This window comes from Anolis carolinensis, chromosome 6 (assembly GCF_035594765.1).
Source record: "Anolis carolinensis isolate JA03-04 chromosome 6, rAnoCar3.1.pri, whole genome shotgun sequence".
NCBI lineage: Eukaryota > Metazoa > Chordata > Lepidosauria > Squamata > Dactyloidae > Anolis > Anolis carolinensis.
In genome coordinates, this window is record NC_085846.1 from 8,416,950 (window position 1) to 8,442,511 (window position 25,562).

General features: G+C 43.2%; 2 protein-coding genes and 1 long non-coding RNA gene across 6 annotated transcripts; 2 read left to right on the top strand and 1 right to left on the bottom strand.

Moving 5' to 3' along the window:
• Positions 1-341: 341 nt before the first annotated feature.
• psmb5 (proteasome 20S subunit beta 5) lies at positions 342-6,289 on the top strand. Its single transcript, XM_008123356.3, has 3 exons — positions 342-630; positions 2,577-2,883; positions 5,755-6,289. Exons 1-3 carry the CDS (start codon positions 397-399, stop codon positions 6,051-6,053), a joined length of 840 nt encoding a protein of 279 aa, XP_008121563.1. The 5' UTR covers positions 342-396; the 3' UTR covers positions 6,054-6,289.
• A 98-nt stretch (positions 6,290-6,387) lies between these two features.
• c6h14orf93 (chromosome 6 C14orf93 homolog) lies at positions 6,388-23,011 on the top strand. Of its 4 annotated transcripts, XM_062957476.1 has the most exons (8): positions 7,707-8,550; positions 10,723-10,773; positions 13,608-14,233; positions 15,524-15,781; positions 15,985-16,046; positions 17,957-18,060; positions 18,394-18,506; positions 21,900-23,011. In XM_062957476.1, exons 3-8 carry the CDS (start codon positions 13,697-13,699, stop codon positions 22,299-22,301), a joined length of 1,476 nt encoding a protein of 491 aa, XP_062813546.1. In that variant the 5' UTR covers positions 7,707-8,550; positions 10,723-10,773; positions 13,608-13,696; the 3' UTR covers positions 22,302-23,011. The 4 variants fall into 4 exon arrangements, with proteins under 4 accessions (XP_008121560.1, XP_062813546.1, XP_008121562.1 ...); XM_008123353.3 differs by lacking the exons at positions 7,707-8,550; positions 10,723-10,773 and adding an exon at positions 6,388-7,677; XM_008123355.3 differs by lacking the exon at positions 10,723-10,773.
• Positions 21,084-25,459, bottom strand: LOC134292450 (uncharacterized). Its single transcript, XR_009999700.1, has 2 exons — positions 25,238-25,459; positions 21,084-21,788 (listed from the first exon to the last, which is right to left on the bottom strand). It is a non-coding gene; the product is annotated as an uncharacterized LOC134292450 (long non-coding RNA).
• Between the last annotated feature and the right edge of the window lie 103 nt (positions 25,460-25,562).

The following is a 25,562-nucleotide window of genomic DNA, read 5'->3' on the forward strand; positions in this document are numbered from 1 at the left end:
TTTGGACTTCAATTCCCACAATACCTAACAGCCTGCGGAGGGCTATTGTTAGGCCACCAGGCTTTCCCAATACAGCATTGCCCTCATCCAAAATGGCGACCAAATGCTTTATTTATCCAGGCTTTCCCAATACAACGTTGCCCTTATCCAAGATGGCGACCAAATGTTTTATCTATAAAGAGAGCAAATGTTCGCCCTTACTAAAAATGGCGCCACCAAAAAAAATCTAGGCATGCCCTGAAAGGAAAGTGAAGCCAAATCAAAATGGCGCTTGCCGTGTGTTTAATCTACGCCTCGCGCGCCCGTTTTGCCCTCAATAAACATGGCGTCCGAAGTCTATAAAGTATCCCGGCGATGTAGCTCCCCTGAGTCACGGTGACCAACCCCTTATCCAAGATGGCGCTGGCCAGTCTGTTGGAGCCTCAGCTGTCTGTGAACAAGGCCGGATTCTTCGGCTTGGGGGCCGGCACCGAGTTTCGGACCCCCGACCTCGGGCCTTGCGGCGAAGGGAGGAACTTGGCGGAGTTGCCGCTGGCTTTGGCCGCCCCTTCCTCCAGCCTGAGCCAAGGAGCCAACGCGCAAGATGTGAACATCGAGCTGTTGCATGGGACCACCACGCTGGCCTTCAAAGTGAGGTTCTGCGGGGATCCAAAGGGGAAGAAGGCTGGAGAGGAACTGGAACAAGCAGAGGCAACCTTGGGCCCTCCAGGGGTTTTGGACTTCAACTCCCACAATTCCTAACAGCCGGTAGGCTGTTAGGAATTGTGGGAGTTGAAGTCCAAAACCCCTGGAGGGCCCAAGGTTGCCCATGCCTGGTATCCACAATCACAAAAGGGAGATGAGTAGTGCCATTTAGCCAGATAGTCTTTTGATCTGCCAACTCCACTTCTGAGGCTATTCGAGGATTTCCAAGTAGCCAATTCTTGGTTTGCCCCTGGAGTTAGACCCTCGTAGGGGGAAATCCAGTTGAATTTCCTGATTTTTCTGCCCACAGGAATATTCTTGCTGTTGCTGGAGGAATATTAAAAGGGATGGTGGTTCTCATGAAACTTTTCCTTGATTTAAGTCTACTGGGAGGAGGCTAATAGCCATACAGTGGGTGGCTTTCACAGTGTACAGTCTTATTTCTCTTGCAGTTGTCAGCAACTTCCCATCACACATCAGGGGTGGCAATGCCAGCTAGCTTATAAAGTCTATCAGCAGGTGTAGGTTTAAGACATCCTGTGATTATTCTACATGTCTCATTCAGTGCTATATTCACCTGTTTTTGCATGGGCAGGTTTTTGCCAGACGGGCCAGGCATACTCAGCAGTTCAGTAAGACAAGGCCAGGGCTGATGTTCTTATTAATTTTAGGTCTGCACCCCATGCACTATCAGTAAGTTTGCACAGGAAGTTATTGCATGCAGCTACTTTGTGCTTGATGTTCACAGTGTTTCCTAAATATTAGTGTTCGAGCTAAGGTGATGCTGAGATGTTGCCTGATGTGTTTGTTTGCATGGCGAATGAACACAAATTGCTTCAAAATTATCCCTCAAGTTTCCACAAAGGAAATTTCAAGTCATATGCCCATTTCTTTGTAGATGTCTCTGGTGTTTCAGCATTTGCAAACCCTGTGGAATTTGCAATTGCTAGCTTTTCTGAGACATTGGCAGTCCGCTTGAGCATTTGTCATATCATGTTGCTATTTAGTCTTGCGTATTTTAATTTATTTGCTATTCCACTTTTCTTCAAATAAAAGACCCAAGGCCTCAGCACAAATTAGGTAAAATACACCTGAAAGAATATAGTAAAAGTATTCTTAAAAACAAAATTAGGCTTGTTTTTAAAATACAGTAGTAATTTAAAACACATTAAAAAGACTAATCATAAGTAAAAGTGAGTTTCTCCTGTTAAAAAAACCTTCTTCAACACACCAGTTACTAGTAAAAAGCATGTGTACACAAAAATGTCTTTACCTGCAGATGGAAGGGAGAGTACAGAAGAGATTAGACTAGGGCCCTTCCAGACAGGCCCTAAATCCCAGGATCTGATCCCAGGTTTTCTGTTAATCCCAGATTATCTGGTAGTGCGGATTCATATAATCCAGTTTAAAGCTGAAAACCTGGATTCAGATCCTGGGATATAGAGCCTGTCTGGAAGGACCGCTAGTCTCCTGTGGGCAGGAGTTCCACAGCCTAGGAGTAACCACAGAGAAGGTCCTTCATTTAGCCTCAATCCCTGTGATGGTGGTGGGTCTTAGAGAAAGCCTTCCACTGAAAATCTTAAAACCTGGACAGACTCGGTTTGGGAAGATATGGTCTTTTGGTATGGTCTGCACTCAAGCAATATATTGCTTCCAGTAATAGCCAGCAGAAACTGACTGGTATACATGTTCTTGTAAGACAGTGGTTCTCAACCTGTGGGTCCCCGGATGTAAACTGGGATTTCTGGGAGTTGTAGGCCAAAACACCCGAGGACCCACAATTTGGGAACCACTGTTGTAAGACATGCTTTGGATCACAAGCAGTCTGTGGGTATCTTTTGTATGGGATCTGTGATCTTTGTTCTCTTTGTTTTCTTGCTTTTCTCCTCCAGTTTCAACATGGCGTGATTGTCGCAGTGGATTCACGGGCAACAGCAGGTGTCTACATTGCTTCACAAACAGTCAAGAAGGTCATTGAAATCAACCCTTACCTGTTGGGGACCATGGCTGGCGGTGCAGCCGACTGCAGCTTCTGGGAGCGGCTTCTGGCCAGGCAATGCCGCATCTATGAACTCCGCAACAAGGAGCGGATCTCGGTAGCAGCCGCCTCCAAGCTCTTGGCCAACATGGTGTATCAGTATAAAGGAATGGGTCTCTCCATGGGCACCATGATCTGTGGCTGGGACAAGCGAGGGCCAGGTGAGGACACTATGTTTTCTAAGGGATTTTGGAAGGTATACCTTCCCTTGTGACATCTCACAAAACCTGACCACATTTGCACTTCACACGTATTTACTTCTTTAGAACATTGAAATATAATGATATACCCTGCTTTTTCTCTGTGGATTTCTAAGCTGCTTTCAGCAAAAGTTAATAATCCAAGATTTTACAACATACTATCAGTTTCCAAGTTAACCCTAAAGCAAGAAAACTGCAGAACAAAACAGCACAGCAGCAATCAAAATTAATTAAAATATTAAGCAGAAACTGATTAAAGCAATATATTACAATTGTATTGCAAATGCCTTCCTAGGAGGGAAATATTTTATTAGCTCCCAGAAGCCTGTTAGTTTATTTTCGTGTCTTAAGTCATTATCATTCCAAACCTGGGACTTAAGGCAGCTAGAAAATGTATATATAAATGACTTTTCCGTCCACCAGGGCCTGCGAGCAATGTAGAATAGAATCTAAAAACATGTCAGGAAAAAAAATTAAAAGCAGATTAAAGTATTTTAAATGCTAAACTTCTGACAGACTTTAGCCGCTCAGTAAAAATGAGGTCGGTATGCTTTTCCTTTTTAGAAAGCTCCTTAATTGAAGTTCTGCTACAGAAAAAGCCTGTTCTTGCATTCTACTTCCTTATTTTTTATGTTCTGCGGCCAATCTTTTGTTGGGGGGGCGGGGTGTTCTAGAGCATAGGTAGAGCATGTGAGTGCTAGCTTTGTGAAGTGCTGTGTAGCTGGAAAGAAACCATTTTGTGAAGCCTGTAGTTGCACATATCATTAGCAGTTCCACAGAATTCTCTATCTGGGGAGTCAGATCATTCTTTTTCTCCTCTGGTTACTTGAACTTACCTCCTGAGAAATGCTAAACCATGATAGTTAATTGCCTTTTAGCTATTCAGCCTCTGTCCCATTTAATATTTCTTAAGGTTTGCTAGATTGGTACTTAGAACTTGCTTCTTTTTTATGACCATTACATTTTGACCCCATCCACGCATCACAAGAAGTCACATTGAAGTTTGTTTAAATCTGGCTGGCAGTGATGCAATAATTGACAGATCCTTGATAGTAAGTTGTGATTTATTAAGCAACAACAAACTGCAACATGAACCTATCAGTTTGTGCCTGTATTGTGCAAAGGGTGCTTTGAGAGCCGAAGACAATGCACCCTTAAGTATGATGTATTAAGGACTTGAAACCGAGAGTTTGGTTTTGGCCATTGCTTCTTAGTCATAAAGGTTGTTGTGCATTCTGAGTTGATTCTCCTAGTTTGTCTGGGCTATCTCTGATCAGCAACAAATAATCACAACATCCATGAAGATTGTTGGCTGTTGGCACTCCATGTTCATCACAGAGCCCTTCCTCTAGAGCAGGTAGGCGACCATGGTTCTGGTGTTTTTGGACTTCATTGCTCATAATCCTTTACAGTTGTTTGTGCTGGCTAGGTGTGATGGAAGCTGTAGGCTAAAAACTTAAGGAGGGTCACACTTGCCTATCACTGCTATAATCTTGAGCATTGTGTTTCCTCAGTATAGCCCTTTGATGTGATAATGCATTACTGCAGTGGCCAATATATCCAATTCTACTTTTAGCAGACCATTAGGCTGGTAATCTGAGGGAAGTATTAGAGAATTTACATACTGTACAACCTTTTATTGTTCTGATTGCAGTTTCTTTGTTAAGTACTATTCACATTTATTTTTATTTGTTCTAAAAACATTTATTTGTTAAAATCCTGTGTTGAATTCTAGCAGTAACTGTTTATGGGTCTTGGGATACAAAAGCTGCAGTCATAAAATGTACAAGTCTGGGAGTGAATTACACTGAAACCAGGAAACGAATCTCATCTAGTTGAATGTGACTGGAAATGGAATACAAGCCTTATATATCATTCTGTCTCCCCACCCCCCTTTTGACATTGCCACGGGGCTCTTTTTCCTTATTCTCCACCAAAAGCAATGGCTATATTTCAGGAAAAGGAACTGGCAAAACAACCTCTGAGGATTCCTTGCCTAAGAAAACCCTATGAAATTCATGGGTTTCCATCAATGGACAGATTTCTTGAAGGCATACACACACACACACACACACACCAGACTTGTATTTTCATGTTCTCTCCCCATTCCAGATTTATATCAGATATTGTATTAACCTTTCCTCATTTCCCTCTAAATCAGAGTGTATCATTTCAGAATATCCCGTGTGCTTACTTTTCTAACATTTCTTTTAATTCTGAGTTCGTAAAATCACATTCTTTTTCTGTTTGTATAGGTTCCAAGATTTAGACCTGTGCATTGTGCTAATTCATACAGAAAGCAAACTTTAAAGTATTCAGATTTTAAGGTTTCTGAGCAAGGTAGCTTGTTCCAGAACAATAGAAGGGCAGTCGGCCAAAAAACCAATGAATTTGAAGGGTCAGTCCCCTTGGGTCCCTCAACAGTTGTAGAAGATGAATTACATCAGGGAACACGGGGAACAAAGGCACCTGGTCTTGTGTCCAAATTTATTCCAGGGTTTGGTAAAATATGTGTCTCTGTAGCTCCATCAAAACAAAACTCGGCAGTCTCCATTGCCACATTTCCTTTTATTGTTGCACATCTGCTTGTTTAGATACATACGCACTGTATAGTGCTGCGAGAAGAGTAATGCTTGCAGGGGATTAGAAAAACTCAAAGGACTTGGTGAGCCCACAGACAACCATTTGAAAAAGATGATGCAATGTGATGATATAAATGTTCAGACCATGTAACTTCCCATTTGGGAAGAGTGAAGGGCAGGCGTTGAGAAGGGAAATTGTAAGGAATTTGTAGATGGACCCAATAACTCCCTCATATGTCCTTTCTTTCAGGCCTGTACTATGTTGACAGCGAAGGGAACCGTATCTCAGGCACAGTTTTCTCAGTGGGCTCTGGCTCGGTCTATGCCTATGGAGTGATGGACCGTGGCTACTCTCACAATCTCTCAGTGGAAGAAGCCTATGATCTGGCCCGCCGTGCCATCTACCAAGCAACCTACCGCGATGCCTACTCCGGAGGCACCGTTAACCTCTACCATGTGCGCCAGGATGGCTGGATTCGTGTCTCCAGTGACGACGTGTCCAAACTCCATGAATTGTTCCGTGACAAAGCCTCAGGAACAGTGGCTTGAAATTGTGGACGCTGGGGGAAGGGTAGCATTGAACTTGGGTCTATATTTGCTATAGAGAGAAATGGGATTGTAGAACCATAAGGCACATGGGGAATGTTTGGCCAAAATGCTGGAAGAAAGCTGCAACCCACAGATTAGCCATTGCAAAGGGGGAAGATAATTGTTTTGTGCTTGTGACCCATGATCCATGTAATAAAAGTGTTTTGCTTCTAAATTAAACCTCTACTGTCCAAACAGTTTTTGTGTCCTCACTTGAAGAACAAGGGTGATCAAGATAAATCTTGGCTACTCCAGTCCTATCAGAGGTGTATTGTTGGTTCTGGAGCCTTTCCAATGCAGGGCTGCCCTAGAGGGGCAAGCGGGCTGCGTGCGCGGGCACGATTCGGGGCTAGGCGCTCGGGAGATAAATGTCTCTTGAAAGTTTCATTTCTAGGCAAAAATCTTAAAAGATAAAAAAAGCAGAAGGTCGGCTATCCCCACGGGCACCAAAGCATAAGTGTCTGTAATACCGAGGAGGGGGAGTCAAATGATTCTTAAATGGATTCCTCCTTCAGCCGATGGTTGCCACTGGTTCCCATTGTGTGGTACCCCATGCTCCCATCCGTTTTCAATACAACTTTGAGTAACACCAATCCCTACCTTTTACAGGAATCAATCTCATCTGTGCCTCTATGTTTACATGTTGTTATTAACCCTTTCGAGCCCTTTTATCATGCATACACCCCTCCCTCTCTTTTTATGCACTGTTGCATTCTCTGGTTCCCACCCAATTGACGCGAAGACTGTGTGTGCAATGTATGGAACCTAATACGAATTGAAAAGGTTATTGCCAGCTGCAGGGCAGCTGAGAGAGAAGGAACGAGGGAGGCCAAGATGGAGGTGTGGTTGAGAAGAAGAATGTGCCTGTGGTAGGGAAAGCTGAGGAAATGCCCTTTCTCCAAGCTGTGGTTCTTTATGCTCACTGAAAGGAATGGAAAAAGAGCTGTAGTAAGGGCTGTGAACGGCGAGGAAATGGGTTTTTGTACATCTCTGAAGGATCAGTAAATGGGAAAGAGGATGATAAGTAGTACCCTTTCTCCAAGCTGGGTCTTTATGCTCATTGAAAAGAATGAAAAAGCCATAGTAAGGCCACAAATGGTGGGCGAACTGAATTTTTGTACATCTGGGAAGGAAGAATAAGCAGAAAGGGGGAAGATAAGCAAAAAGGGGTACTCCGTGTGTGCAGCAAACATAGTACATGAACCAAGGTGATGTGCAAGAATGAAATCAGGTGAGGATGACAAGAATGCAGCCGGATAAACACTAAACATGAAGCAAAACAGCACGAATATGCAAAGGACGATGGCTAGAGGTGCAGGAGGAGGAATGAAAAAAGGCAGCCTGCTTGTACATGTCCAGGATTGGGGGAAACTGGCATGGCCCGGGCGCTTTAGGTGTCCCCTGCCGGGGCCCTGCTCAGGAATGCGTGTGCAGCCTTGGCGTGTGTTTGTGTGCGTGCAGGAGATTGGCCAATCCGGGCAAGGAAGGGGGAGCATGGGGGTGTGGCGGTTGGCAGCAGGGTGCACATCCTCCCACTTTGCACACACACAAACGAATACACAAAGAGCTGCACCACGACCTTCCAGTATCCTTTTCCCAGGGACTGTGTGGGAGGGAGGTGGAAAAGGGGAGGAAGGCTGGGGAATGGGGGGCAGGGGCAGGGATGGGAGCCTTATCTTGTCTGTTAGGCCTTCCAGGGAAATATACAAGGATAAAATGGAGGATTAGAGGTGGCAGGATGAGGATAAAAGCAAGATATACCAGACAGAAAAGAGATGTACATGCCGGTATGAAGCAACTATCTAGCTTTACGTACATGGATTAGTGAAGATAGTAGAAAGGTATATGTTGCAAGTGTGCAAGGATATGGTAAATGACGAATCTTGAGCAGAGATTGTGGGTTTATTACCTCTCAAAGTATTTTAACTGTCCCTTAGGGCTTTGTAGTGTAATGATCAGGGAAATCATTGTCTATGTTTGATAAGATGGAGGATTAGAGGTGACAGAGTGAAGATATGCCAGACAAAATAAAGATGTACAGGCAGGTATAACGCATCTTCATGTACATGGATTAGTGGTGACAGCAGGAGGTATATATTGCAAGGGTGTAAGGAAATGATAGATTGAGTAGATTGAGGAGCTTGAAAAGAGACGATGGATTTAGTATCCCTTATTTGTCCATTGGGGTTTTATAGAAGTGAGGAAACAATTGTTTATGTTGTGTTGTGGGTGAGGCTGATAATCTAATTGGAATAAGTAGTAAGTAAAGTTGGAATTCCTTCCAGGTCTATATTTTATTGTGGGTGAGGGTAGAGAATCTAATTGGAATAAGAAGTAAAGCTGGTAGTCTTTCCAAGACACTTAACCCTGTATATAAGAATGATCTGTGTGTGATATGATGGAGGATATGTGCAGAAGAGGATGTGTGCAGACAAAACAAATGGGAGAAGTGGCTGATGTGAGTATACCAATGAGGTACACAGGGGCTGCTTTTACATGCTGGGATTTGTAGAGGTGTGTGTGCCTTTGCGTGGGAAGTTTAATCAAGGATACCTTTTTTTGGCTCAGTCTTGCTTTTGTTTGAACAAGACTACGGTGAGAGACTTCACTGGGGCTTATTCAATACCAGGCGAGGCGACATCTGCACTCACATGCATTAATCATCCTTTTGTTCACACCATCGGGATGGCTAAATAGCAGCAGCAAAAGGGTCGGCTTGGCCCTCTCCAGAAATGGCTAGTCATTCCCAATTTAAATTAACCTGGCTAGGAAAGGTTATACTGTGTAACCTACAAGCGGAATAATACTTGCGTAGCCATGGGAACAAGGTTCGGGGAGTGCGGACTAACACACTGGAGGATCTGTTCGTCCTTTTATTTAATACTAGCTTGGGGACCCTGCCATGCCCGGGTTATTTGAAAAAGGCATTATTTGTCTGTGCTCCAAGTTTAGCCTAGATCCAATGTTGGCTGGGTTCAGTGGGTGTGGGTGAACTACAACTCCCATATGCAAAGATCAATCACCCCGAGACACTGCCTGTATGCAAAGTTGGCCATGTTGGGTCTGTGTGGCCAAGTTTGATCAAGGTACATCATTGTTGGGGTTCAGAATGCTCTCTGGATGCAGGGTGAACTATAACTCCCACGCGGGTGGGTCAGTTCTCCAAGCTTCTCCAGTATTCAAATTTGGGTGTATCAGGCAAGCATCCATCGTCGTTTGAGTTCACTGTGCTCTCTGGATTTACCGTGTTTCCCCGAAAATAAGACAGTGTCTTATATTATTTTTTGCTCCCAAAGATGTGCTAGGTCTTATTTTCAGGGGATGTCTTATTTTTCCATGAAGAAGAATTCACATTTATTACTGAACAAAAAATGAACATTTATTATATACTGCCCAGTTGTCATCACAAACCAGCATAACCAGAAAAACTGTGAATCCTATCAAGAATTTCTTGTTACTACCATTATTTCTATTTACAACAATCTATGGTACATATATTTACCAATCATGCATGCTCTGGTGTTCTGTTTGGCAGGCATGCTTCCAAACAAAATCTTTGCTAGGTCTTACTTTCAGGGGGGGGCCTTATATTTAGCAATTCAGCAAAACCTCTACTAGGTCTTATTTTCCGGGAATGTCTTATTTTCGGGGAAACAGGGTAGGTGAACTACAACTCTCCCAAATCAAGGTGAATTCCCCCCAAAGACCTTCAGTATTTGTTGTTGGTCATAAGGGTCCTGTGTACCAAGTTTGATCCAATTCCATCTTTGGTGGAGTTCAGAGTGCTCTTAGATTGCAGGTGAACTATACATCCTAGTCCCTACAACTCCTACAAATCATGGTGAATTTTCCCCAAGCCTCTCCAGTATGTTCAATTACTGATCAATTCCTCTGCTTGCTGTGTGCCATAGAAAATAATAGGAAAGGGTTATAAGAGAGGCAATGGGCGCGGTCATGCAAATTCCACATGATGGAGAGTGTCAGAAACACTGGGATGTCCATGATGGAGGAAAAACAGAATATTTAGGATGAAATTGTCCCTGTGTGAAAACCTTCACTTGGGTGGTGAGCAGTATGGTGTTTGTGGAGGACATTGGCAGGGTTCTTGGACATGTTTATGGCACTCACTATATCCTGAAGGGAGAGCCATTGGTGTCTCCTGGGTAGTGGGAGCTATAGCTGTTTGTGAAGGCAGGAGCTTGTCTGTAGAAGTGGACACCTCAGTGACATACACACACACATATTTTCACTTTTATTATGTGTATAGATAGATATAGATAGATTGATTGATTATGTGTATAGATTATATGTATAGATTTGGGCCAAGAAGCTTTTCTCAAGTTTGGGAACAGGTTTCTTGAGACTGGCAGAGTTTTAAAAAGAGAATAAATGAACCCTGGCTATGGTTTATCAGGTTTCAGCGATATAGCGCTTAAGTGTTTCTCCACCTAGGGATCGGGACCCCTGAGGGGGTCATGAGGGGGGTGTCAGAGGGGTCCTCAAAGACCATCAGAAAACACATATTTCTGATGGTCTTAGAACCCCCTTTGGCAGAGAAGGCTGAAAATCTCTCCTCCTGTCCAGGGGTACTTATTGATCTACTCACATTTGCATGTTTTCGAACTGCTAGGTTGGCAGAAGCTGGAGCTAACAGCGGACTCTCACTTGCTGAGGTGTTTCTGTGAGTATCTCTGTAGATCTTAGGAAGCTATTTCTTGACTTAAGGCATTGGCCTGATAGTTGATACCCAAACAGGGGATGGGTCGGAGATGTCAATGCCTTGGTCCTTTCATTATAGGCTGCTATTTCCCGACGGATATCAGGTGGCGCAATGCCAGCTAAACAGTATAATTTGTCCAGCGGTGTGGGGCGTAGACATCCTATGATTTTATGTGTGTGTGTGTGTGTGTCAGGAGTGACTTGAGAAACTGCAAGTCGCTTCTGGTGTGAGAGAATTGGCCGTCTGCAAGAAGGTTGCCCAGGGGTCGCCTGGATGTTTTTGATGTTTTTACCATCCTTGTGGCAGGCTTCTCTCATGTCCCTGCATGGAGCTGGAGCTGATAGAGGGAGCTCATCTGCGCTCTCCCGGGGTTGGATTCGAACCTGGCAGCCTTGGGGTCAGCAACCCAAACTTCAAGTCGCAAGGCTTTAACCCACTACGCTACTGGAGGCTCCTGACAGCATATGATGATGTGGCATGTCTTATTAAGAGCCACATCCACTATTTGAATGTGGTGAGATATATTCCACACTGGGCATGCATATTCAGCAGCAGAGTAGCCAAGCACAAGGCCAAATGTCTTCACTGTCTGGTTGTGATCCCCGGGTTGTATTTACGATAATGATTATGTTAACGTCTTTCAAGATGCTGCAGGATGCTTTTTGGTTTTGATCAAGATTGGAAAGGGTATATTTATAATGTCTTCAAAAGTATGGTTGACATATGTATGTGATTTTTATGGGAGGAAAGGAAAGATTGGGGAAGAAAGAGCTGAAATGTTGACAGCCATGCCCTAGGCAGCCATTTTGAAAGGCCCTGCCACAATGTCAAGGCAACCTTTATTTGTGGGAATGCTTTCTGTGAGGTAATGGCCAGTTTATTTTTGGAGTTACAGGCACTTGAGGTGACATTTATGGCCTAGATGGACACTGAAGGAAGGACTGGATTTGAATTCAAGAGTTTGTCTTTAGTGAGGCCATGAAAAGAGCCTCGCCTCACAAATCTCCTCACAGAGCCCACTTTCCTTTCTCCCTCCCGCCCCTTCTCCTCATCCCGAAGCCAAGGCGACATGCCTCGCAGCCAATCGGCTGCCTCCGCCTCTCCAGCCTCAGCCAATCACCGGGCCGCTCTGTTCGTACACGATTATTTGCGACCTCCCTTCTCCTCCCCCCTCCCTCCCGCAGTGAGCTGCACACGCGGGAGGGAACGTCGCGCGCCTGGGCCTGGCGCGCGGGATTTAAATATGCAAATCGGGAAGGCGCAATTTGCATAACCTCTGGAAAGAATGACCAGGGGAAATAGGGCAGCAGCTGAGGAAAAACAAGAGGATGGAATTCGCCCTTTTTTCCTTTGTTTTTTTCTACATCAAACATAGATGTAGTCCAGGCCTGGTCCAACTTAGGCCCTCCGGGTGTTTTGGACTTCAACTCCCACCATTCCTAACAGCCTCAGGCCCTTTCCTTTTCCCCCTAGCCGCTTAAGCGGCTGAGGGGGAAAAGGAAGGGGCCTGAGGCTGTTAGGAATGGTGGGAGTTGGAGTCTAAAACACCCGGAAGGCCCAAGTTTGCTTATGCCTGGACTAAACTCCCAGAGGCCTCAATCACTTTAGCCAATGATTAGGAATTTTGGAACATCTGGAAGACATGAGTTTGACAAACCCTTTGAAGTAATGAGAAGCCAGAGGTAGGTTACTTTAGTGTACAAGCGCAATGAGACAACAGCATAGTGCATAAGACCAAAATGAGCGTATGTTTAGTACCCAGTGACCTGGCCTAGTTCTTCCACATGGGTCAGAAAGAGTTGACAGACTTATATAAGGAGAAAAAAGAGGCCGAATTTAGGTCATGCTTGTTCAGAAACAGATTCTTTAGCACAACATCCAATGTGGCATATTGTACTTGGGCATGGGATGCATCTAAGTAAAGGAAAAGGGTTTCCCCTGACATTAAATCCAGTAATGTCCGACTTGGGGTTGGTGCGCATCTCAGTTTCAAAGCCGAAGAACCGGCATTGTCCATAGACACCTACAAGGTCATGTGGCCACTGGCATGACTGCATGGAGCACCGTTACCTTCCCTCCAGAGCGGTACCTATTGATCTACTCACATTGGCATGTTTTCGAATTGCTAGGTTGGCAGAAGCTGTGGCTAACAGCAGGTGCTCACTCTGCTCCCCGGATTCAAATCTGTGACCTTTTGACCTGCAAATTCAGCAGCTCAGCGCTTTAACACGCTGCGCCACCGGAGGCCCCTAGGAAGCATCTATAGCATAGAATTAATGCAGCTCGACACCACTCGGATTGCCATGGCTCAATGCGATCATGTCATTGGAGTTGTAGTTTTGCAAGGTCTTTAGCCTTCCCTGCCAAAGAGCATTGGTGCCTCAAACAAACTAGGAATCCATAGCACTGACAATGGTGGTTAAAGTGGTGCCAGTTGCATTAATTTAACAGTGTAGAGCAGGAGCTGCGGTGGCGCAATGGTTAAACCCGTGTGCTGGCTGAATTGCTGGTCTAGTTACAAGCATGGGCAAACTTTGACCCCTCAGGTATTTTGGACTTCAACTCCCACAGTTCCTTAGGAATTAGGAATTGTGGGAATTGAAGTTCAAAACAACTGGGGGGCCAAAGCTTGCCCATGCCTTTATGAGGTATAGTCTTATGCCTATTTTTAATAGTAACTCTCAAGCAACCAGAAACAATATGTGTCCGACATCTAGCAATTCCCATGGATGTTGGTTAACTGGAGTGTACTGTAAAATAATTAAACTGATTTTCCTTAATATCATGTTTCCTAGGTATATTAATTATTAGTGCCGTTATGTATGAGTGAGATGCAAAACAAGATGGACTTGTCTCACTGAGAAACGCCTGGAAGTGGGCTGCTATGTCATTCAGTGCCACCATCTTGTTTTCTCCTCCTAACGCCAAGGAAGCGAAATGCTGCTGTTGCACCTGCAAGCAAGAACCAGCAGCTCAGACAAGTGCCCCACCGCCGCTTCCACCGCCTCCATCCCCACCATGCACCCCCATCACGGTTACGGGCTCCGGACTGGCGTTGCAGTCTCCGGACCAGCTCCTCCACATCATCTACCAACGTGTGGAGAAGGCTGCCAGTCTTGCGGAAGTGGCATTGAGCTTGGCGAAGGCTAACAATGAAGCCCTGAAGCGCCTGGAGGAGGATGTGGGAGCCCTGCGCCGAGGGACACCCCCGAGCCTCAAAGCCAGCCCACCGTGTGTTCCTGAGGAGCATCAAGAAGATGCCGAAGGAGAAGAAGAGGAAGAACAAGAGGCAGAAGGCTTCGGGAACGGCGTCCAGGTGGTCATTGAAGAACTGCGGCAGTTGGGTGCCGCTGCGGGGCCACCAGGACACTTGGGTTTCTCGCCGGTGCAGCTGGGAACTGGATCCGGAGGGCTTGCCGGGGTGCGTAGGTTGAAAACTAAAAGGGTTCTTTGCCCTCCCGCCCTGCAAAAACACACACACAATCCCTAGGTCCCTCCGGTCAGGCGCAGATGGTATCATGAATATTTGATGGTATCTCGCGCGTTCCCTGCCAACGACCGGCTCCGGAGAGAGGCATTCTGGGAGCCATGCCAACCTCGCGCTACGCTATTGTGGCCTGGGGTTGAGGGGGCATGGCAAGAGCTAAAAGTATATGTGTATTTGTATATATGACACCGAGGCTGGTATGGGATTCAGGCCTGGAACGGCGGATGGTGATTTAAGTGGCCTTGGCAAGGTTGTGACTGGGAGGAAATTCTAGCAATGCTGTAGTGCTAGAATTTGTTCAGACGTGAGGCTTAAAAATTGCCTTTGAGCCACTTCTGCAATTTGAACCCAGTCTGAAGTTTGTCAATGAGAGATAAAAAAGAGGCTTTAACATCAAATGTATCTCCTGGCTATTGTAGGCTGCAAATTTGTAATGCAGATCAATTTCATAAAAGAAAAAGGCATCTCCTCTATTCGTCATTTGTGAAAGTTACCTGGGAAGGTTAGGGGGGGCTTTAAGAAATAGCAATAGGGCAGGGATGAGTTAGAAGTCCGAATTAGAAGTCCATGTCTTAAGATACTACAGTTACAGATTGAGACTGAGGTTTTTATCACACAAGGCTGATAAAGCAAAATTGAGGTTTATCACACGACATAGTTGCACTGCTCTTGCATCATGACTGGATTCTGTCTTTTCGTTGATGGGAAAACTCCATCGATGGAACCAGATTGAGACTGAGGTCTTTATCACACAAAGCTAATCAAACCACAGTAGTGGCAGAATAAAAGCACTTTTGGTTAAGACTTGTCACATGATGTAGTGTATGTCTTGTAGTTGCATTGTGCTTGGATTGTGATTGGATTGTTGCTTTTCATTGCTGTGGAAAAACTGTCAATGAATCTAATATCACTGTTGTCCTGCCTTTATTTCTTGTGTGATAGTTTTTTTCATTGCAGTACCAATATTGCAAATTGGAAGGAGGTCTCACAAAAATGCCAAATGAGTGACTACAATAATGGCATGTGTTAATTTGCTTTAAAATTATACAATTGTGGTTAGAGCACAGGCTAGTGTATAAAGTCCTAAGCTATAGAAATGGAGAGAAGAATGTGTACCTTCAAGTGGGTTTCATAAGGGTTTCTTAGGCAATGAATACTCAGAGGTTTTCTTCCATGGAATCTATGGTTTAGAAGGAGATTGCCAAGCCTTTGTCTCCTTCTCAGGTAGCAGAAAACTCTTCCGCAGGAGATGCCTCTATGCAACGGGTCTACGCTACACCCTCTTCACCAACCCCTCATGAGTCAGCTCTACAGTCACTGGATGATTCTCTCTCGTACGCGGAGGTCTCCCCTAACAGCACCACCTTGGAGGACTCCATGCATGGGGAGCCACGTTTCTCTTTGGGCTTTGCAAGTCTTCCTTCTAGAAGCCGAAGTAGCGGACAGAAGAACGCAAGGCGCAAGAGGGATCTAGTCCTTTCAGTGAGTTGCCTTAAGTAGCTTACTGGTGAAAGAACTTGTGTCTTGCAAGGAGTTTGGCACAGACCCAGCCATTCAGGCACTCCTGGCTGCTTTTAATGAACTTTGAAGAGCCAGGGTTGCTTCGCTTTAATAGCTTGGGGGTTTAAGAAGTTAATGTGGAGGGTCATTTCTCTTTTCCCTCATTTTTCTATTTCCTTTCTCAGAAACTGGTTCATAACGTTCACAACCATGTCACTAATGACAAGAGATTTGATGGGTCTGAGAGGTAAGTTCTGGTCCAAATTATTTGATTAGATGTGGAATACTTTTCTCACATTTTTCAACAGTGGGAGAATGGTTCAAAACTGTGGGCTCTTCTACACAGGCCCTAAAACGTGGAAGAAATTGGAATAAAAGGGAGGCAGTGGCTAAATGACATTTAAGAAAACTGTGTTCTGATTCAGATTAACAGCTAAAAAACAAATGTTTAAAAAGTGCACTTAAAACCCAATTTCAGCTGAAAATGTGCATATTTGTATGACTGTATATTCCTGCCGTCAATGAAAATACGTGTCTTCATTCCTATATGCTGGTGTGAACTGTTCCATCGCATGTCCGCTTTTAAAATCCCGAAACAGCTGATGAAGGCTGTAAACAAATGGAGCCATGGACATACAGGTGGCTAAATGGAAGGAAAATTGGAAAGCAATTAAAATGAGAACTCTCTGCAACCATTCCTTTATTCTGAGCTTTATGAAATTAAACAGAGCTTGAATTTACAATAGGGTGAGGAGAGATGTAATAAATCTGCTTGTGTGCACACTTACTGTAGATATCCACATCGGCGCATGAGATCCAGCGCATCTCGGAGAGTCAATTAAAAAAAAATTAAAGTAAATTTCTGCCAGATGTTACCCGTCCATCTTGTGGATTTCTAAAATCTGCTACAAATAAGATATCAGGGCAGTGGGGGAGGATTTACCAGGACTGACAGCTCTGTGTTTGGAATTGCTGTCCGGTCCGTGATTTTTTTTTTTTGCCCCACTTCTTTGACCTGATTTATGGTACTGTCTGGAAGCTCCCTGTCTTCTGCTTAAGCAGTAAAAGCACAATACACCTTTCCTCTTTACCATGTGTTCCTGTTCCCTTGGTATGCCTCTTCCTTTGCCTGGGTGGAACAGAGATTTGCAGAATGAAGGAAGAGGAAGAGGAGTTCGATCCACAGGGTAAGTGAAACGGTCTGAGGCAAGTCTCTGTTCTGCCCGGGAAAGAAAGGAAGATACTGAACAGAACAGAGAATCATGGCAGACATGAAGTAGAGGAACCAGTCTCTACTGCGCCTACATAACAACTGGCGGATTTGATGCTTTTTCCTATGTACCACATGTTGCCTTTCTCTGCCTATGTATCATATGTTGCCGTTCTCTCTGATACACCTCTTCCTTTGCCCAGGTAGAAAAGAGATTTGTGGAACCCAGGAAGGGGAGTTGGGTCCATGAGGTAAATGAAGAAGTGTGGAGCCAGCTCCTCCTCTTTCCTGTGTGCCATGAGTCTCTGATTTGCCTGAGAAAGAAAGGAAGATCTGTGCAGAACAGAAAACAGCAGCATGCAGACTTCCTGAACAGTCTCTACACTCACCTCCTGAGGATGGTGCTGCCATGTGGATATTACTGTGGCAGCCCTAACTTTTGCCAGTGTTTAAAACTTGCGAATAACCAAAACTGTGAGTGTGAAACCCGTAAAAGTGGAGAACTGCATGTGTTTTGGTGAGAGGCTGGAGCCACTGGCAGAGAACTCTAATTACCCATCATTAAACTTGAAATCTCATAGTTATTTAGGATGTTGCCATAGCAGTTAAAGTGGACTTGTGGTGCTATAGGTGCATAGTGTAGAAGGGCCCCTTGTCTGGCTCAAAGGAAGTTCAGAGGTGCGTGCTACTACATAAATAGGCGCAGGGATGTATGCTGTGATTGCACCTGAAACAAAATTAGTAAATTCTATTCCAACCAGTAGGAATTTCATCTGGTAACCATGTGTGTGATTGGGTTCTGCTATTTTGTTATGTAAAATTGGGAAATCTGGTGTGCTGTCTTTATATTTTTTAGTTTAATCCATCAGAAATTTTGTGGGCGAGAAGGTGGCATTTCCAGGATACGCCTGGTACTGACAGCTGTTTTTTTGTTTCTCTTCTTGTAGCATCAAATCTTCATGGAATATCTCTGTCGTGAAATTTCTGCTTGAAAAACTAAAGCAGGAATTGGTATCAAATCAGCATAATTATACTGACAAAGAACTAAAAGGTAAAAAAAAGAGAGGAATAAATATGCTTCCTTGGTGTTGTGTGTCTTGCAGTCATTTCTGTGATAGATCTAAAATATAGAACATCCCCCTACCATTGTTTTCGTTTCTTTTAAAGGCAACTTTGCATTTTCCAAGGAGAAAAATTACTTTGAGTGTGGAGATGTCTCTAACTTTGAAAAGAACCATCTCTCTTAATATTTTCTGTGGAACCAGAAATATTGGTTGTTCCTATATGGACAAATGTCTTATCCTCTGATCATTCCTTTAGGGTTTTTTTTTGTTTTTGGTTCCAGTGCTTGGTTCACTGCCATTTCCACTTTGTCTTCCATTAGGTGCTTGTGTGGCCTACTTTCTGACCAAGCGACGGGAATATCGCAATTCTCTCAACCCTTTCAAAGGACTCAAGGAGAAGGAAGAGAAGAAACTCCGCAGCAGACGCTATCGGGTAAGACACAATTCAACAATCCTGAAGCGTACTTTTCCATGTTTATTACCATAGTAGTACTGAATCTGCAGAAAAGCTTTTCTTTTTCTTTTTGTTGGTCACATTCTTCCATCAGTTTTATTGCAGGACATTTGGAAACAAATAAAATGCTTTTAAAATCACACTGATGGGGAAGAGGAAATTGCATCTGTTTTCTCACTCAGACATATAAAGAAACAACATGCTCTTCATTAGATGGAGGAGTAACCGGAATGTAATATGTTTGCTTACAAGAGGCTATGCCTCTGTCAAACAGTGGCTGCTGAAATTACAAATGTCATGAAATTAAATTAAAGCAAAGCGCTACAAATGTACTCCATCATTGTCTTTATACCAAATCTAATTTAAAAGAGCCTAAGATATTAAATAACCTCAGTATTCTAATTAATACACACAGGGTTGACTCCTCAGCTGTGAATTTCATAATATTTGACTTCTGACTGATTTTAACTATATTTATTTGGACTAGTCTGAACCATACATATTCACACTAATTTGAACCTGGTTCTAACCACGCTTCTTCTAATTAGATGCAATCTCATTGTGGCTCTCTTGCTAGCTCAAGCTGGATCTACACTACCCTATATCCCAGGATCTGATCCCATATTATTTTATTATCCCAGATTATCTGGCAGTGAAGACTCATATAATCCAGTTTAAAGCAGATAATCTGTGGCTGGATTTACACTGCCCTATATCCCATGATCTGATTCTAGATTATCTCATTGGAACTGGATTATATTAGTCTCCATTGCCATATAATCTGGGATCAGATCCCACATAATCTGGGATCAGATCCTGGGATATAAGGACAATGTAGAAGGGGCCTGTGATCAGATTCTGAGATATTGGGCAGTGTAGATCCAGCCTCAGGGTCCTTCCACATAGCCATATAACCCAGAATATCAAGGCAAACAATCCCACAATATCTACTTTGAACTGGGTTATCTGAGTTCACACTGCCATATATTCCAGTTCAAAGCAGATAATGTGGAATTTTATTCGGGCCTCAGTGGTTCTTTGGTCCTCTAGATGTTTTGGACTTTAGCTCCCAGAATCCTTGGCTTAAAACATCTAAGGCCCAATCTATAGTTCAAACCCGATAATCTGGATTTTATATGGCAGTGTAGATGGGGCCTAAAAGGCCAACAACTGAGAATTACTCTTAGATTTTAACCATGTTTACTCAAAATTAAATACAGTAGAGTCTCACTTAACCAACATAAATGGGCCGGCAGAATGTTGGATAAGCAAAAATGTTGGATAATAAGGATGGATTAAGGAAACGCCTATTAAATGTCTAATTACATTATGATTTTACAAAAAAAAATCATGTTTTACAACAAATCAATAGAAAAAGCAGTTCAGTATACAGTAATGTTATGTAGCAATTACTGTATTTACGAATTTAGCACCAAAACATTGCAGTATATTGAAAACATTGACTACAAAAATATTGACTACTAAAAGGCAGGCTGCGTTGGATAATACAGAACACTGGATAAGCGAAGGTTGGATAAGCGAGATTCTACTGTACTGTTAAGCTAAATTGAACTTGTACTATAAGTCCTAATGGGGTTTTGGCATTAATCCCATTGGATTGGATCAGTAGTCATGCTTAGGGGTAGAGTCACTGAAATCAGTCATACTTAAGATAGTTAAAACTGCATTAAGCCCCATTTATTTTAGAAAACTACTATTAAATTTGACTGGGCCTAGATCCAATGCATTGAATTTAATGAGGCTTACCTCCAAATTAATAGGTGCAAGTTTGTGTTTAGTACTATAGCTTGATCCTATGGATATATTTGATCTTTGGAGTAATAAACAAGTCATGGGGAATGAATTTTGCAGCACCTGTGAGACTAAAGGCCTGTTCACGCTACCCAGGTATAGCACTGCGATTCCACTTTGTCAACCATAGATCGATCCTATAGAATTGTTGAATTTGTAAACTATGAAATAATGGTATTAAGAAAGAGCACAAAGTAGAGTAAAAGCCCTAAAATCGTGTTCTGTGAAAGGGATCTAACTGATAGATTGAAGCATCAGCTTGTATGGACTTCAGGCCCCTTTCCTTTTTATGCTGAAACAGACTAACGTGGCCATCTCCTTGGAACTGTTGTTCAGGATAATAGAATTCAGAGGAACATATTCTAGTTAAAATGGTTTTATTCTTATTTACTTATTTTATTTCCTATCTAAAGGTTTTAATTGTGAATAATTTATTTAATTGATAAGATATTGTAATGTTTTAATAGAAAATGAACCCAATCACCTCTGGATTGTGCATGCAAAAGGCTGTCATAGCTTGCTTCATAGAAAGTCCATGAACGAAAGTAGTGATGACAGTACAAAATCTTAAGCATGTTTTATGGCTGATTTAACAGGCGTAATCCTTAATCAGGAAACGTTCATTTTAAAAGGCTGCAATCTCATTAAGATGTAGAAGTCTGGCTGGACAAAACTGAACTGACTTCTGAGTAAATAGGAACAGAATTGCAATGTAGGACAGAAAATGTGATGGGAACAAGAGTCTGTTGATGAAAAAGATGACATTTAATAAAAAAAAAACCAATCCACCATAAAACTGTTACATCCAATTAGCCTTCTACTTAGCTGCTGTATGCTCTGCATATAAGCTTGAAAGTAAAGACCACTGAATTTAGTAGGGTTCTCTGCAGCGTAAGAACCAGAGTAAAAAAGAAAAAAGAAAAGAAACCATGTAAAAACAGGAAACCAGATCATTATGTCTGCATCCCACTTGTTTTGCAATCTCATTTATCAAAGCACTGCTAGTCTTTCTCTGAAAGGGAAGAAAAATGAAACCTGTCTCAGACTGGAGCCTTACTTTTTCAGACCTCCCTGCAGCAGCAATAGGGATTCTCCTTCACGAAAGGGGGGGGGGGGCAGAGACCGAGGTTCGAGGAGCGGGAGCAGTTTGAACAAATGAGCCATCAGGGCTCAGCTGCCAAGAAACGTTTGCATTATAACCTACTGTTTGTGGAGTATGTGCTTGTTTTGAGCTGCAAAACTGATTTCTGAGCTGACCCATCAAATGCCAGCCTGTTTACACACATGCATATGGCAGGTTCTGGTTTTAAAAATAGGGCTAGATGCAAATGTTTATTGGAACCTTAGAATCTGTCCAGAGAGGGTAGGTTCTTCTAGCCTGAGTCAGGGCAAGGTTCTGCTGTCCTCCAGGATTCGTAGAAGAGAAAATGACACGGCATGATAGAGGAGCTGTTGAAAAGACAAAGTGGGGATTAATGGGGTGAGCAATTGCAAGGGTGAAGGCAAAGATGATATTCTTTAATATAATTAACGAACATCCTCTTTCATCTTATCAAATAGCTTTTTGCAAATCGTTCAGGGATGGCACGCCTGCTTAGCCCCGAAGACCAGTGTATGTGGCAAAGTGTAACCGAGGAGCTCATGTCGGACGAAGAAGACAGCATGAGCGAGCCAGGTGTGTGGGTAGCACGGCCGCCACGGTTCCGTGCAGCACCCCTCACTCGCCTCTGCTACCGACTGGACGCCAACTCAAAGCACGGCACCAAAGCAAATCGAGTGTATGGGACGCCCTCTGATCGCCTGCCCTCTGCTGAAGTCCAGCTCCTGCCCCAGCATCTCTATAATCCCCATTTCCAAGAGGACGAGTCTAAGGCTGGCACATCTCCTCACCCTCCCAGCCACAAAAGCTTCTGCCCTGACCTCAGCTCTTTTGTGGAGATCAAAGTGGAAAAGGATGAGTGACCGTCATAGAAAGTCCTGATCTGGTCTAATATGTCAGCCAGAGTAATGGGGAGGGAATGAGAGGGTCAGGTGAAGCACTTGTGGCTATAGCTGAGCTCAGCTTCTTCCTCCAGCTGAATAGGGAAACAAAATGAACTGCCATGCTTCAAATAGGTTTTATGGACTAAGACACCGCTTCACAGGAAAACCTTGTGGATAACACTGGAAAAGGGAAGCCTTTACCATTAAAATGGCTGATCTATACACAGCAACTGTGAACGTGAGTGGTATAGGATTACGAAAGGGAAAAGCCTCTCCTCTGAGCCCAGATTAAGGCACTTGAAAGTAAGAATCGTCATAAAAACTAATTGCATGGTGGGTGTTTGGATCAGAAACTTGGGATAATTCTTCTAACCCCACAATTTCTTTAGATTGCCTTCCTGGTAGCAGAAAACCATCTGTAGAAAAGTTACTGGAATGATAAGGAATGTTTTCTGTTTGGTGGAGCTGTTTTTTGGACCATGGGTTAACCTGCTAACCCTTAGGAGAATACTGCAGGTCTCTTGCTAGACTTCTTCATGAATATTCAAGAGCCAAGATAAACAGTCCTTACTGAAGTTACTTGACTGCTCTCAGCTGCATCTGTGTTAGATGCATGGGAAATTGTGTGTCCTGAGTTTTCTCTTGGGTTCCAAGGAATAAAAGAATAAAGCAACTTGGCTTGAGGGAAACTGATGGGCTGCAATTTTTCAAGATTGGGATTCCTGGAGAAAGAAGCTATTTAATCATAACTTATTAGGAATTGAATGTACATGGGGTGGGGGGAGCTGGCTGTGAAAGGAAAAACCTGAAGCAACAGCCTGCTTTTTATATAAAAATGTATTGTTTCTGCTTTAGGGGGGAGGTCTCCTTGGAGATGCCTGATTGAGAACACTTCCTGAAATTCCAGACCTCTGGGTCCCACTTTGTCTTACTGGGATGAAGATTAAAGATTTTACATATTGGACAGAGGGCAGTGGATAAGAGGCATGCATCTTGGGTTTTATTCTTCCATTGTTTTAATGTTATCTGGGAAGGCTGTCTTGTATGCTCTTGGGAATCTAACAAAAGACTCTTTTGTGCAGGAAAGAAAGCACAAATAGGTTATTACTATTTTTTGCTGGCAATAATTCACTTAAAATGTGCACTACTTTAAAATGACAGTCTTGTGGTAGCACTGAGACAAGTGGAACATTGTAGCCTTAGGTTTTCTAGAGTACAACATTTTTTTCTCAAATGCATCAAGTAAAAGTCTTCTTTGACTAGCAATGTGGCTGAATGCTAACAGAAATTGTTTGAATCTGGCCATGTCTTAGCCCAGGCATGGACAAACTTTAGCCCTGTTAGGAATTGTGGGAGTTGGCGTCCAAAATATCTGGAGTAGGGCCAAAGTTTGCCCATGCCTCTTTTAGAGGATGTAGTTAGATGTGGAGATGCCAAGGACTCAACAATTCAATGTGATACTGGTGGTGACTGTTCTAGGAGAAGGTTAGTTTGATCATTTTTTATGAGCCATCGCTGTCCTCTAGCGGCTATTCTAAGTAGTACAAAATAAGATGGCTGGCCCCTTTCCTCTTTGGTTGGACTCATAGCTTGATTTTGGGGCATATTAACAGTGTTAAATTTCTATGTTATTGAAGGCTTTCATGGCCGGAATCACTGGGTTGCTGTGAGTTTTCTGGGCTGTATGGCCATGTTCCAGAAGCATTCTCCCCTGACGTTTCACCCGTATCTGACATGGTAGTTGTTAGAGTGGGTGGACCACTCTAACAACTACTATATCAGACTACACAGAGAAGTCATTGAAATCCACAAGCATGTGGACAATTTCAACAGAAAGGAGGAAACCATGAAAATGAACAAAATCTGGCTACCAGTATTTTAAAAAACTCTAAAATTGAGACAGTAAATAAAGAACACCACTCAGAAAACAGAGGAATTCCAGACATGAATCAATCAGGGCCAGCTAATACCTCCCAGCAAAGGATTCCCCCAGGCAGGAAGCAGCCAAGCTTTGAAGCTGCAAGGCTATTAAATACTAATCAAGGTAGCCAATTGCAACATTCACACTTGCCTCAAACAGACAAGAATGCTTTCTCCTACCCTGCACATCCACAGATATATAAACCCCACTTGCCCAGTTTCCAACAAACCTCAACCTCAGGATGCCTGCCATAGATGTGGGTGAAATGTCAGGAGAGAATGCTTCTGGAACATGACCATACAGCCCAGAAAACTCACAACAATCCAGTGTTAAATCTACTTTCTACAGTCCTCTAGCCCCTTGATAATTACCCTCTCAACTTCCTATATATGGTCCAGTTTCTGCCTCCTTCAGCTCCACTATGTCCCGTTCCACACAACTGAATAAAATCCCACTTTATCTGCTTTGAACTGGAATATATAGCAGTGTGGACTCAGAAAACCCAGTTCAAAGCACATATTGTGGGATTTTCTGACTTGATCTTCTGGGTTATATTGCTGTGTGAAAAGACCTTAAGGCCCCTTCTACACTGCCATATAAATCCAGATTATCTGCATTGAACTGGATTATATGACAGTGCAAACTCATATAATCCAGTTCAAAGCAGATAATGTGGATTGTTTGATTTGATAATTTGGATTATATGGCTGAGTCCCCTTGGGGAGAGAGGGCGGGTTGAAAATAAATTATTATTATTATTATTATTATTATTATTATTATTATTATTATTATTATTATTATTATTAGTGTAGTAAAGGCCAGAGAAGGGCTTTCTTTATTATCATCTCTCCTGTACAATTATACTCAATTAACTGCATAAAGTATGAGAGTTTTCTTGCAAATTTCAACACTGAGATGTAGCCCTGCGATTAGACAATGATACTCTCTGGGTTTCATAAAAGGTTAATGACACTGTTCAATCAAAATCCCCTACTTTTGATGTTGCCCCAGGATGCTCCTTGATGAAAGAAGAAAACACATTGGGAGGCGTCCTAAAGCTGGGGTGGCCCTCTATAAGATTTTCAACTACATCTCCCAGTATCCCTTGCTACTGGACAGGCTTCTGGGAGTTGAAGTTCTACCCACATCCCTGGCCTCAGACAAAAGGAGCCGCTGAGCAACAGTTTAAACAACACCCTGCCCACATCCGCCTTATGTTTTGAATATTAATAAGCGTACTTAAAGGCTGGCCAATAGGAGCATCGTAACGCGAGTGAAAACCCGCCTTTCCTTTATCCCCTGCTTCCACTGGTCCGCTT